The sequence below is a fragment of the Takifugu flavidus genome, chromosome 11 (assembly GCF_003711565.1).
Source record: "Takifugu flavidus isolate HTHZ2018 chromosome 11, ASM371156v2, whole genome shotgun sequence".
Lineage (NCBI taxonomy): Eukaryota > Metazoa > Chordata > Actinopteri > Tetraodontiformes > Tetraodontidae > Takifugu > Takifugu flavidus.
The window spans coordinates 14,093,749-14,107,971 of NC_079530.1; the positions used below are offsets into that span (position 1 = coordinate 14,093,749).

Genomic DNA, 14,223 nt, shown 5'->3' on the forward strand with positions numbered 1-14,223 from the left:
AATGGCAAAATGATGTGTTGTTCTCATGACAACAGAATTTCTCCCACTTGTATTTCCCGTCCTATGGTTATTATGGGATGACAGTCTTCAGTGTTACCTGCTGAAATGTTGGTGTGGTTGGGTTCGTGTGTGAGCAGAGGTGGAGAGTGAGGGAGATGGTGGAGAGCTAAAGAGTAGAGGCACAATCAGGGAGGGAAGCAGAAGGCAACTGCTGCTGCGTGAATCGCTCACGTCCCTCCTCCTGCTCTCCCTCTCCAAGGTAATTCTCCATCTTGATTCATTGCAGTTTAATTGTTTGAATGAGAAGTTTTTAGCACAGACTGAAGGATGTCGTGTGTAGATGTATCATAGATTTTCCTTAAAAATGTAGCTTTTTTTCTGAAAGAAAATGCACAAAAGAATATGCTCATAGAATTTTAAGTACTGCTCGTATTCAGACACTGTTTCTATTTGATTGTCATATCTTGCTCAAATACATGGGTTTTCTTTTTTGTAAAAATTAACGTGTTTTTTTGCCAACTGCTATTCCTGTAGTCATAGCAACGTAGGAAATAGTTATGTATGAGAGCACATTTTTCAACAAGATAATGCACAAAACAGCTAAACGTAAATTCTAAAGTGCAGACAATCTAGTCTGATTGTTTACTGGCCAATTTAAAATAATGACATGCTTCACTTGGGCAAAGCAATAATGTTTCCAGTCCAGTCATGAACTGTCCCCATCTGGTTTTTGGTCCCCACCCAGCTGCCTCAGCATGAACCTCTCTGAGCAGATCTCACATCTCTTCAGCTGTAACGTCAGTCCGAGCGAGATGCCACACCTCGATATTGGTGTCAGCAAAAGGGTACCGCTGGAAATCGCCGTCCCCGTGACCATCTTCTACAGCTGCGTCTTCATTTGTGGGGTATGAACTGATGCTTTGAGAGAAATCGCTCACAAAGGGACTGAGTATTTTTCTCCCAGGGTCAGTAAGAACTCTCCTATTTTACAGGTGATATTCAATGGGGTCAGCATCCTGACCCTTCTCATTGATGCTCACATGCGAATCAGTGCCATTCGGTTCTATCTTCTCAGCCTCGTCATATCAGGTACATACCATTATGTATGTGCTAAGTATGAATACTGTCAGGATTATAGATATATGTATTTAATCAATCAATCATTTATTTATTGGAATTAAAGAGCTCTGTTAGAGTTGAAATAAGATGAATTCATTATTTGTTTAGAACTGACGGGGAGTTTCCAGGACTCCTCAACACCCTGCAGATGATTTAGCAGGTGGTTGGTGACACTCTTAGTGTGCAAGGTCGAAGAGGTCACTGGGCGTGGGGTGGTGTTGCCTCACTCCGCCGTCGTGTGATGCCTGTTCTATCATTAAACTGACAACTGGCAGAGGCGGCAACTCTTAGCCACGGTCTCCCCATGACTTCCAAGTCTGTTGCACTTTGAGGGCACGAGAGCAGATTTGCTCTGCGGGCCTGGACGTGTAATTGGTCTCCACATAATAGGGTTGATGTGATGACATGAGCACTCTGCAAAAGCCAAACATTAAATAAGAGCATGCTGCTCATTTCAACCAATGTGTGTGCATTTGTGTGTGTGTGGACGGGGGGGTTGCTGTGTCTGAATGGCAGAGGGACCCTTTGCTTGAGCTCTGAGCTTTATCTTTAGTCTCTTCACAGAGGTAAAAGACAGTGGGCAGAGTTAGTATAGCACTTGTCATAGATGTCAGATCGGAGTGAAGTTAATGATGAACTGATCATACCTCTTGTTTTATTTTTTAGACATTCTACAACTGCTGACCATCCCTGTTACTTTATATCGCTACTACTGGGAGAGCTACCCGTGGCGCCTTGGTCAAGTGGTTTGCAAGATATACTTCATGGTCCGACAACTGTACTGCGCCACCACAAGCTGGGTTATCATGACTTTTAGCACTGAGCGCTACATAGCCATTTGTCACACCATGTGGTCCGTCTCCAGTCTCAAGGTTGCTGCCAACATGGAGTTTCTTTTTCTCTATGCATGTTTTTTTATTCCTAATTACACAAATCACACAGCAGTGCTCAAAGGTGTCGTCTGTTATTAGTTATTTAAACATTTGCATTATTTGTTTGATTATGGTGGGTCTTATTTTTAAAACCATGGTCAACAATTGCAATTATTATACAAAGGGAAAAGTACAATCAGACAAATTGCAGTTCTTTGTGTCGCTGCTTTTCACGCCACATGAAAAGAACTGAAAAGCAACTTTTCATAAAACACAAAAGCTAAATCTGACTAATAGAGTTTCAAACTCTCTCTTCTTGTTCTCCAACAGAAGTCTCGTTTGCCTTGCCTACTTTTAGTTTGGATCCTTTCGTTGGTCTCAACGGTACCGTTTGCGATTGTATACGACCAGGCTCGCGCCTGTATCCTGGATTACACCGCTCAAACCCCAGAAGAAGCCTTCCATGTCTCCACCGTGTGTGAGATGACGGAGCCCGACCCTGCACACATCTACAAAGGGGCTTTGCTCCTGAGAGCGGGGCTTTTTTTTATGGTAAGTTACGTGCTGATGGACGGTTTTACTGTAGCATGGACCATCATTCAACCTGCCTCTCTGAATGCAGATCCCGCTGATCTCCATCTTTACCTTCTATCTACTCATCCTCATTTACCTGCAAAGGCATGGACATCAGAGGAGAAACATGGGTCTTATACGGACATATCCTGAAAGAAGGCAGGATATTAAGTCTCTTCAAAATGGAAAGCTACTTTTAAGTGAGAAGAGAGCTCTGAAGCTCATGGGTGAGTCAGTGGCTGTCGGACTGAGACGGAACAACCGTCAGTTTCTTTGTGTCAGAAGATGCTTTGGGTGTGTGATCAGAAATCATTGATAATCTCTTAAAACACAGAGACTAAACCTGATAAAATTGTAAATGTGAAGGCCTTGTTGAAGCCATTGAATATATGACATATGGCCATTTTTTTGTCTTACAGGTGCAGCTGTAGTGGCCTTTTTTGTTTGTAATTTTCCAGATATTGCCTCCTCGTTGATGCAGGTGTATGTGGTTGTTTGGTCCGACACCGTCCATTCTGTCTACAATGTCCTGAAAACCTACCTGTCACTTCCACTCTGGTATATCAATGGAGCACTAGACCCTCTGCTCTTCTGCATTTCCTCTCACACGTTTCGCAGAGCGTGCTTGAGAACACTGCGTCGACTGAAGCATTACTGCATTTGGAGGAAATGTAGTCTTTCTGGACTGAATCAGAGCACCACCAGCGAAAGGGCAAGGAGTGAAACAGCCAGTTAAATGGGAAAAAAAGGGACCAGAATTGAAAATCTGTGAATATTTCATAAACTTCAACTGAAAGAATGTTGATTGTTGAACATGGCTGCATTTTTTTTGTTCTTTTAAACTGTATACTGTAATGTGAAATGTGGGCCCATGAAATATCAGAAATATTTAACAGTTCAGGTTTGATCAGATTGTTTTCCCTTTGCTTGTATTATTGTCATAGCTTTACGTATATTTTTTAAATATATATTTTGACATTATGTACATGGTTCTTATTAAATATAAACTGTGATGTACAGTATTAGGTTTTGTAACATTGTATTTCCAGACAATTAAATATGTTCTATTGTGATTTTTAAATGTAAAATAAATCTGAAAAGTACTGAAAAGAAATAGTCTTTAAATTTGACATTTCGAAGCAGGTCCAATCCAATGTTCGGAAATAAGTGGTGACGTAAGCGTCGCGTATATTTTAGCCAATCACAGCGCGGTGGGCGGGACTAAACATGAGGCAGCGGAAGATTCAAAAAGAAGATGGCGACTGAAACTGCTCCCCAAACTATTTGCAAACTGGAAAGAAGGTGCAAATTTCTCGTTGTTAGATAACTACAAACTGAACCTATCATAATCCTATTTTCGGCTTTTTAAACTTTTATTTTATTATTTTAATATTTTGTGCATGAGCATCGCCCCAGCATGACCGTACATCACTGTTTGTTATGCTAACATTATCATTACGGCTAATGCTAGCCTCACTGCGGTTTGAACCGTTCGATTTTGGATAGAAACTTTAGAATCTCTCACTTAAGATTCACCCAATAAACGTATTTCTCTTGTTATCAGGGGGACAAAATGCAGTGTTTTCGTCACCCAGGAGGCGCCGAACGCCAGCCAGCCTGTCATTTTTAACCCAGATTTCTTTGTGGAGCGGCTGAAACACGAGCATCCGCAGGTCTTTACTGACTTGGTGCTGAGCAACATCACCCGTCTCATCGATCTTCCAGGGGATGAGTTTTCCCAGCTTATTGGGGATTCTGATCCTAAAGTACCCGCCGCAAGTGGCTTTCTACGCTCCCTTAACTTCCTGAAACGGAAAGGTGGGAATCGGAGCCATTAATGTCCTTCCAGATGGTTCACTGAGATGATGCTTTGTGTTGTTCATGTCTGGTCACTTTCACAGTCACAATTAGAAGGGAGAAACAATGTACTTTACACACTATTTCCATATTACTATTTTACTGTTTTATTTACTATTCATAGATGCAGCATTATTTGCAGACTTTAAGCTGTATAATACATAATAAGTTCTTTTACAAGGAGTCCAAAATCTCTATTCTATTCCAAACAATAATTTGGAAACCAAAATATGGTAATAACAACTTCACTTGATGATTAGAATAATTATCTTTGATCTGTCCTCTTGTAATTTATGCATCCTACCAAGATATCAGGGAGAATAAGATGTTATTTAACCTAATTCTCACTATAGTAACATGATGCATCAAATTTTGTTTTACATTGCTGTTTAATGCCTTTCAGAAAAAGGGGTGGTTTTTGGTGCACCGGTAACTGAAGAAGGAATAGCACGGATCTATCAGCTCATTGAATATCTGAATAAAAGTGAGTATGACCTGCATGTTACACAAAAAAACATTAATTAGTTGCTAAAAGAATCTCTGCCTACCCTGTGCATAACAAACAGGGATCCAAGATTTTATGATAATCAGTATCTGCAGCATACTCGAGCTTAGTGTGAAATAAGTGTATAAACTTTAGGTGATGGTTTATTTCTAGACAGGGATGATGTCATTCAGTAAAAATGGACGCTAAAAGAAAATGCTTTAGTCAATAATTTATCTGAAAGCACTTTGCTCCTGCTGCCTCTCCTCCTTCATTTCATTCACTTTCTTTTCCACCTCTCTTCCGCCTCCCGTGTCTACCCAACTACTCACAATCTCTTTCTCCATCCCTCTCTTTTTCCCCCTGTCTTCCCCTCATAGACCTACATGTGGAGGGGTTGTTCCGTGTACCAGGCCACAGCCTGAGACAGGCTGCCCTGAGGGAGATGCTGAATGCTGGAGCAGATTTGGATCTTGAAGCGGGAGACTTCCACCCCAATGACGCAGCTACAGTACTCAAGGCCTACCTGGGAGAGCTGCCAGAACCTCTGCTCACACACAGGCACTATCATGCTCACCTGAAGATTGGAGGTGGTTGCTGACATTACTGCACACCCTTCTCCCCCTCAGATTATTGAGTTTATTTTCTTTTTCTGATTAATTTTTTTTATGTGCTGTGACCAGACCTGACCCACTTTGATGAGAAAGGGGACAAGACAGATACTCCTGACAAGGATCGTCAGATTGAAGCACTTCAGCTGCTTTTCATGCTGCTGCCTGCAGCCAACCGCAGTCTTCTGAAGCTGCTACTTGACCTGCTGCATCACACCGCCCGCAATCAGCACCTTAATAAGATGTCCGCCATCAATCTGGCCACAATGTTTGCTCCACACATCATCTGGCCAAAAAATGTGAGGGCCGTAGATGCACCTTGGATGTCTGCTCTTCAGCTTTGACTAGTTTTTAGATTGGTGGGGTTTTTTTTTGTTTGTTTGTTTGTTTGTTTAGGTGACTGCGAGTGACCTGCAGGGGAACATTGAAAAGCTGAATAAGGGGGTGGCATTTCTCATCAGGCATTCACAGCGGCTGTTCAAGGTAAACACAGTCCTGACACTATTGGGGTTTATGCAAAATGGTCAAAAAAAGTTTCTCTCCTATTTTCTACTGTGATCATTAGATAACACCCAGTTGTCAAAATCACAGAATTAAAATAGAAAATAGGATGCATTAATGTTTAATTAAGGCTGTGACTCAAAAACCACCATGCTGTGCGTCACTTCAATTCTCCAAAATGACCTTCATGAGGACCTAATATCCAGGTGTGTTTTTATTAAAGGCACCAGCGTATATTAAAGAACATACCCACCTGTACTTCACTGGATCTAGATCTCTGCAGTCAAAGGTGAGTGGAAATTGATTGTGATCTTTTTTTAATGAATATTTTATTCTTTACAGAAGTGATTTAATGAAGCTAACTGCTGTTTCCCATCTGACCTTCCTAGGATGACTCGACACTTTGTTCTGGAACCACGGGTGGAACCGTGTCTGCAGTAATGCCAGCTTCCCCCTCTCCATCCATAGGAACCTTAAGAGGGGGGGTCTCTCAGGATTATACTGAAACTGCGCTCAGAGAGCTTTACCAGCAAGTTAACAGCATGCCTGACTCTGCCAAAAAGAAGAAGCTGATCAGACAGGTACCCTCAGCCCCCGCTGGGACTGCAGAGCGTGCCAAGAGAACTGCAGCCAATCTCGCTCTTTCGTTTTTGCACAGTTTGAGAAGCAGCCGCTGCAGACGGGGGCTGCTGACTCTCGGTCGCCGTTCAGCAGGAAACACTGGCGTTCGCGCTCTTTGGGAGGAATTATTAAGGTAATCGCCTTTGGTCAACAACAGTTGTGCAACCAGTTTCTGAAGATGGGAATTTTTATTTATTTATTTTATATGTGAAAACAGAGGAAAGTTTTGGGAGGCCAGGCTTTAGCAGAGAAGGAAAACGACAAACGGAGTCCGTCAAGTGGTCCTTGTGATGGCCGTGGAGGCGGAGCCGCTGCGGAGGAGTGAGTATTTAATGACAAGGGTGATTAGGAACGGTTTGGCTGGAGTTTGATGTAGTTCGGTCTGTGGTTGGACTCTTTTAAATCCCTGGTGACAGCACATGCATGAAGGTGCAGAAGGTGGCAAGTGTTCTTCACTAAAAACCACCAAGGAGAAGTTGAGCCAGTACATGAAAATCCAGCCCAAACAGATGCAGCCAGGAAATGGACTTGAGATGATGATTTCCATCAGAGTCTAACTTTTTAACATGATGTCAACATAAAGAACAGTTAGAATTTCCATACGTTGCTGAGAGTCTGCTGACCTGATGTCCTCTCTTGATAACCCCATCTGTCTGTCTCTCCCTCTGTCTGTCTCTCTCACTCCAGGGTTAATCGTATTTAAAAAGAACTCTCAACCAAGAAGACGCCCCCTCTGCCTTCTGTTGCTACACACCGCTGTAAAATGCTTTGAGTTCTTTTCTCATGATTAGTTAGAGATGGGAAACCAGCTGAAGTCATTTTTCCACTTTGGTAGAGCAAAGAGTCCAAAAAAGGATTGAAATGCGGTTGTTACATGTGTCATGTTAACTGGAATGGAATGAATGGATACAGTCTAAATGACCAGGAGAAGTTAGATTTTTGAAGTTAGTTTGTGTAAGATATTGTAACAGGAAGAAACCCCCCCTTTTAATATAGACACTCTTAATACTTAATCTTTTAGTCTTGCAGACATCGGGTTCATTCTTTGAAAACCTTTGAGCGGAGCGTACAGACTACCTCTGCAGAAGAGCTGTATGTTCTCTGGTGGAACAGTGGAGCCGATGATCTACCAAGCAGGGCAATTCACTTTCATTTGTGTTGTCTGATGTGGAAGTTTACTGTTTTTATTATGGGCTGAGGTGCAGCACTCATGTTATTGTCTGAACGCTTGGTTCTTAGTGTTCCTGCAGTCCAATGCAGCTAAATTTTAAAGTTGGAGAGATGAAGACAATTTAACAGTGCGAGTTAGGTGTTTTATCTATGCATTACATGTGCGTGTTTCCATTTGTTACATGTTAGGTTTGACTGCAGTATTTAGTTTAATGAACTGTCATTTCAGACGAGTCAAGACTGATTAGAACTGTGGTGAATCCACAAGTGTGCCTTAAGTGAATATATCTCAAGCCGCAATATAAAGTTAATACATTTTTTATACTTGTAGTTTTTTAGTGATTAAAAATGCTTTAAGGTTTGCCAGTACGAAGACAAAGAATAGAGAGGAGCAGGTTAATTAGTGTGTAATATATTTTGTCTCATTAGTTTCATCAGAGGGGAACCTCTGGGATCTTTAAAACCACTCAATGCTTTTTAAATGTTTTTTTTTTTAATATCTTTTTTTGGAAGTTTTGGTTCCTATGCAACTTTGTATAGTTTTACTGACAGAAATGTGAGCTTTCTTTTAATATATACCGTTTTATTCTCTGCTTTAGTGTGGGATAACTGTGGGATAACTGTGGGATAACTGTGGTAACTCTTTTGGGAGATTTTTTTTTTTCTTTTTAAGCAACTTTGTTGTTTTTTGTTTTTTCAGTGGTGGTTTGGATGCCACGCAAAATAGTCGTTACACAACTGTTACACTTTTCTTTTTTTTAAATTTATAATGTGATCTAAGCTGCGGGGTCAACTTAACCAACCGTAGCTGATGACATCACTGTGAAGTTGTGACGGTGAAAATAAACGACAGGAATTGTTGCTGCAGTCGTCTGGGCGTTTGTCACAAGGTTTACCTGTAGTGTCATTTAACGCCACATGATGGCGATGTTTAGTAAATATTAGAGCGAGTATGAGCCAGATGGAATCAGCATCCGAATTCTGACCACATTTAACAGGTGATAAGCACCTGAACTCATCCTAAAAACATTCTGACGCTGCTTTGCATCAATGAAAGTTAGTTTGACGCAAACAAAAACTCACGGAAGGAAATCCTACGCCCTGTGTCGCCTTTCCGGTTCTTCCCAGTCTGATCTAAATATGGCTAAAAGTGAGAATAAATATCCAAAAACATGGCAAAGTATTTGTCAATTACAGATTTTTTTTTTTAAGGAGTCAGGGTTTGTGTGGGAGGATTTCCAGAGGGGAGGCAGCTCTCACAATAGGAGGAATGTCTAAGTGTGTCATTATGGTGACCATGTCAATGCATGTTTGGTATTGTAAGTGTACGTTGTAAACATTTGCGAACATGGGTCTGTTTTTCCCATGTTCTGTAAATACACAACGGCATTTTCCAGGACAGTTATGCATCGTTTTGCAGCCAAAACTCCAATCGGGCTTTATTTAGCATTTTTACTCCATGAGTGTGACGGCTGCAAAATGAGTCCGACCTTCTAATCCACTTGACATTATCGGCCGTGCACAAAACTCTCAGGGCATATATGATGGGTTCCAAATGCATAGATTCAAAAGTCCCTCAAAATCTGCTAGATGGGAAAACAACAGGTCACGTGTGTTAGGAAAGAAGGAAAAGAAGTGAAGCTGGAACGTAACATACTTCAGCCGCTGCATGATAGCGTTGGATTTCCATTAGTACTGGACTGGAGAGAGGCTTTTTCTCTTCCCTCTTTCCCTCCCTGAAATGCAAATAAGCAGATTGGAGTTTTTGAGGATGCTAAATTTGGTTTCTTCCTGTTCTCCCTCTCTCTGGAGCTGAAGTCAAGCATGCAGCTGCGAACAAATTGATCCCTTTGTTCCATCCCTGGTTGCTGGCTGCTTTAATTTCGAACCTTTTTAGATGCAATCTGGATTAAAATAGTTGCCCGACGGCCACGGAGCAGCGCTCAGCGTTTACTGCCGTTGTTTATGTCGGGGTCGTATATTTTCCCCCTCTTAGCCTAATTGTAAATTGCTGTATGGCCTCCCACAGCTTTCAGAGCCACATTGTAATTCTTGTTGTGTATTTGTGTGTATTCCTATCACGACTGCGAGAGCAGAAGGGGGGGAACCCCCCCCCCCCACACACACACACACATTACCACTAAATACCACTGTCTGCTCTTTAATTAGCCATTCATAGAGGGAAGGTGCACACTGGGTTGTTGCTTTACTCACACAAAACGGTGTTTTTTTAATTGCTTTTTCGGTGGATCGCAGATGCAAGTGTGCAGAGCTGAACCCACGAATCCTGATGGTTTTCTACATCTCCTCGTGTGCGTGACATCACGTTTTGGGTCCGTCTGAGAAGCTCCATCTATGTCTTTACATTCATGCTCTCGGGGTTTAAACTGTCATGACCTCCTCCTCAAAGCAGCGTTTATTCTCACATGCGAGCAGCAGGTCAGTCGACGGTTCGGTGACGTTTGGCTGCCGCTCCAGCTTTGTGTTTTATTAAGTTTGTTCTGAAATCTACAATAAAAATGTCAAGAAGAAAAGTTGTTGCTGGTTTTTTCCCCCCATAGGAACGACTTTACTTCAGATTACTGAATAATCTGCTTTGATCCGAACCCATAAATACGGCCTGAATATTAACGTCCTACAGAGTCCAAACAAAGAACGTGTTGGAAAAGTTTATGGAGTTGCAGTGACGACATGGTCTGGACTCCTAATATATCTCCTGTTTTACAGAAACATGCCAACATTTGCAAAATATTACCTGCTGAGAATTCATTAAAGTAAATAATGTCTTACGCCTTGTTTGACTTTCTTTTCTTGACGCAGACCAGTCCTGGACGGAGCTTTTGAGTGCATTTCATAATTCCAACATCGGGAGAAGGAACGTTTAACATGATCTCTCCTGAACTAGAACAAGTGGGCAGGTACGTGGGCGGGTATACGCGTGTTTATTAAACTATAATCGTCTGGTGGTTGTGCAACAGATTGTAAATATGTTTGTGTGTACTTTCCTGTGCCGCAGCTTCTGTGTGTGGCCACTCATTGAGATCCACATTTACAGATTATTTAATCCTCCACTTTGCCTCCGAGGACAGAGGTGTTGATTCTCCTCTTCCCCAGTGGGTTCTCCTTTGTCTCTCTGTCTCACACACACACACACACTCACACACACACACAGCCTCTCCCTTCAGCCAGGGGTTGTGCAGGGTCCTGCAGGTCTCGCTCGTCACATGTGACACAACAGAATTGGGTGAAGGAAGAGACGTACGGAGAAGATTTGTGTGGTGGATATACAGAAAAGAAAGAAGGACCTTGAGAACCAGTGTGAGTTCAGGCAGGGTTCTGGGGGTGTGTGTGTTGTATGAGGAGTGGGGGAGGAGAGGAGGGGTAGGGGTGGAGTCGGGGGGAGTGGGGGGTCTGCTATTTGTAGATCCTTGTGATGGATGACTGGTGTGTGTGTGTGTGTGAGAGAGAGAGAGAGCAGGAGAGAGAGACAGAGACAGCCTTTTTTCCGTTTCTGCACTCTCCCTATTCCCTCTCTCTCCGGGCGAGCAGAGCAGAGAAGGAGTGAGCGAGAGCAGGACAGCAGACGTGTGCAGACCAGAGCGCAGAAACTCCACAAAGACAAGAGAGGGGCAAGAGTTTTCAAGGAGAGAATAAGAGACAGAGCAGATCTGCTGCCATCAATCCCACAGCTGAAAACATCTAGGAGAAGAAAGGACTCCCTTTTGAAGCTAAAAAGATAGGATTTAAAAAAAACAAAAACAAAAAGTTCAGTTCATTCTTGCAGAGGGAGCTGCAAGGTGTAGCAGGAGTGTTGGACCTTGAGTGTGAGGTAGCAGGCTTCAGTGCTGGTGAACATGCCCTTGAGAGGGAACCGTTTCGGGGCATTCCTGTGCAGGCAGGCTGGACGGCCACTCTGGATGTGGCTGGTGATGCTCTCTGCTTTGCTCATGGGGAACGCCGGCGCCTGCCCAGCCCTGTGTACCTGCAGCGGCACCACAGTGGACTGCCACGGACTGGGTCTCAGGACCATGCCAAGGAATATCCCCCGGAATGCTGAGAGACTGTGAGTATCCTCTGTCCTCCCTGTATCTGAAAGTTGGTTGGTTCATGGTTCTTTTTAAAATCGCATTGTGTCGTTGGGTTTAAATTTGATTGGAGGGGTTTGTCTGACTTTGCAGGACATAAAATAGCCTGCGTGTGCGTCTGTGTGTGTGTGTGTGTGTGTGTGTGTGTGTGTGTGTGTGTGTGTGTGTCACTCACCGGAATTCCAGTCAGGTATAAATAGGCATCATGGATTGGAAAGCGCTGGAGCAGATGTGCACCATTCACATGTGTCCACGATTCATCTGACTGCTCGATGTTTGAACGTTCTCCAGAGCGGAATTTTTTCACTTTTTCAAATAGAAATCTTGGTTGAACTCCCGTCTTTTTTCCTCATTTGAGAATTCCTGCTTGAATCACACGTCCTGTCTCTGCTTCTTCTTATCTCTCCTTGACTTTCCTCCACTCCTGGGCCAAAGTCTCCTCGCCCCCCCTTCTTGTGCCACCGAACGCTCTCTCCGCAAATTGTTAAATCATGTAGAAAATTAAGCAAATCTGCTACTTAAGTGAGTGTTGCGCGCGGATCACGTAGCTGCCTTGTAGAACACGAGCAGGGTGGGAGAGGCGAGAAAGACGGCGGAGTTTCTCTGTCTTTTCTGACATTCCTCTGAAATATTCATCAGTAAATCAGATGTGAGGAGTGCACGGGGGGAGTGTGGGGGGGGGGGTGGATTGTTCTATTTCAGCTTTTCGAATATCAAGCCTGAATAAAACATGCGGTGGGAACGAGTGGAGCCCGTGTCAGGAGCATGGAGGGAGCCGGCGGCATGTTTTTGGGTTTAATCTCAAATTCCAAACAATTTGTTGCCTGATGTGCCCGCGCCGCTCCCCCAGTGACGGAGAGGGTGCAGGAAAGGTGCCCTGGGCCCTGAAAGTTTCTTATTCATCCATAGCTTGGGTACAACAAGTGATTTGACTGTGAAATCTGTTTTTTTCTGTAGCTGCCACATCTTCAACACGATGCGTGAGATCAGGTGTGTTTGACTTTGTGGTAAAAAAAGAAGTAAAGATGGAAACATCCTCATCTGCAGGGTGTTCGGATGATTCATCAAGGTGACGCAGACCGCCCATCCCCACACACAGCTTTGTGTTTACATCTGGGGGATGTGTGTTTGTGTAAAAAAACACTGTGAAACCACAGCTGAGGTTAAAGACGAGGGGGGACTGTCCCAGGTTAATATATCCGAAGACATATTTGCCACACTTTAATGGAAGCCTGAGGGTTAAATGTTGAACTTTGGTGTGAGGTGTGTGTGCGCGGGTGTGTTTGCTCCTCATGCAGGGATGCTCGGGGGAGATGGCGCATGTGTGTAGATGGAGGGGGTTGGTCTGACGATTGTTTGCTGGGCTGGGTGTGTGCATAGTGAGTGTGGAGGCAGACAGCAGAATCCCATTTGCACTTGTCAGTGTGGGTCTGGATCAGGTCTGACCCCTGTGCTCCTCTGCCTGGAGCCTTGTAATGAGACTGTGCTCCGTGTATTAAAATCACACCCTTGCTCAGGGGTCAGCGGCCACTCCCACCCTCTCTGCCTGCGTCGTCTCTGAAGAGGACAAGCAGCATCTCGGGCTGTTAGACAATGAGGCTCGGTGGTGGTCAGGTTTGTCCAGACCTGCTTTGTCTCGGAGCTGCGGGTGTGTTTTATATCTCCGCCTGGTTCGATTTGCAGAAGGGAGACTTTATGGGGGGTTTTGCAATTACAGATAATTGCAAAAAACCACTTTATTCATCTCGGCGTGCCAAAAAAAAAGCCTGGGCTGAAATGTTGGGGTGCATTGGATCCCCTCCAGAATGTGGAGCATTGAACCAGAAGGCTGCGTACCTCATGTGCGACTGTTTTCATGCCTGCTTTTATAAATCTGATGCTCAGACGTGTTTGGTCATTAATAGGAACATGTGCCTCCGTGTGCATGCTGAGAATGAGCGCGTTAGACGAAAACTCACGAGGTTTGATGGCGGCAGTTGATGAGGGGCCCCCTCGCTTCGATAACGATGCTTATGCATGCGTGTGTGGAGGGGGGGGGGGGTGTGTGTGTGTGTGCCAGGGGTTGCCTCCTGCCTTTTTTTGGCAACAACAGCGTTCAGGTGCAGCTGACAGCTTTTCCGCCGCCTGATCTATAATTTAACCTGACAAGATCGAACACACATTGGCCGCCGCCTGCCAACCTCGGCTACCGCGTCGAAGGCTGACAGTGAAAAAGGCGTGGACCCGTGGTTGTGGAGAAGAGGACAGGCGTGGGCATCTTAACCAAGGCTTTAATCACTAATGAAGGGATCATGGCAGACAGGAGGGTAACTTCATCATAAAGCTATTAA

General features: G+C 43.9%; 3 protein-coding genes across 6 annotated transcripts in view; all 3 read left to right on the forward strand.

The window, feature by feature from the left end:
- Positions 1-75: 75 nt before the first annotated feature.
- On the forward strand, positions 76-3,678 carry LOC130533704 (pyrokinin-1 receptor-like). Its single transcript, XM_057047348.1, has 7 exons — positions 76-259; positions 746-905; positions 993-1,089; positions 1,786-1,991; positions 2,322-2,543; positions 2,614-2,791; positions 2,984-3,678. Exons 2-7 carry the CDS (start codon positions 756-758, stop codon positions 3,298-3,300), a joined length of 1,170 nt encoding a protein of 389 aa, XP_056903328.1. The 5' UTR covers positions 76-259; positions 746-755; the 3' UTR covers positions 3,301-3,678.
- Positions 3,679-3,780: 102 nt separating this feature from the next.
- LOC130533692 (rho GTPase-activating protein 19-like) lies at positions 3,781-8,669 on the forward strand. Its single transcript, XM_057047323.1, has 11 exons — positions 3,781-3,866; positions 4,129-4,382; positions 4,825-4,905; positions 5,286-5,495; positions 5,589-5,815; positions 5,913-5,999; positions 6,241-6,306; positions 6,407-6,598; positions 6,676-6,771; positions 6,856-6,959; positions 7,326-8,669. Exons 1-11 carry the CDS (start codon positions 3,820-3,822, stop codon positions 7,339-7,341), a joined length of 1,380 nt encoding a protein of 459 aa, XP_056903303.1. The 5' UTR covers positions 3,781-3,819; the 3' UTR covers positions 7,342-8,669.
- Positions 8,670-11,310: 2,641 nt separating this feature from the next.
- Positions 11,311-14,223, forward strand: part of slit1a (slit homolog 1a (Drosophila)) — a 64,611-nt gene continuing 61,698 nt past the window's right edge. For 3 of the 4 annotated variants that reach the window (XM_057047229.1, XM_057047231.1, XM_057047232.1), the window contains exon 1: positions 11,312-11,871. In XM_057047229.1, the coding sequence (XP_056903209.1) occupies positions 11,663-11,871 (209 nt within the window). In that variant the 5' untranslated portion in view covers positions 11,312-11,662. Of the gene's footprint in view, positions 11,872-14,223 lie in introns of all 4 variants that reach the window. The other variant, XM_057047230.1, reaches the window with a different exon arrangement.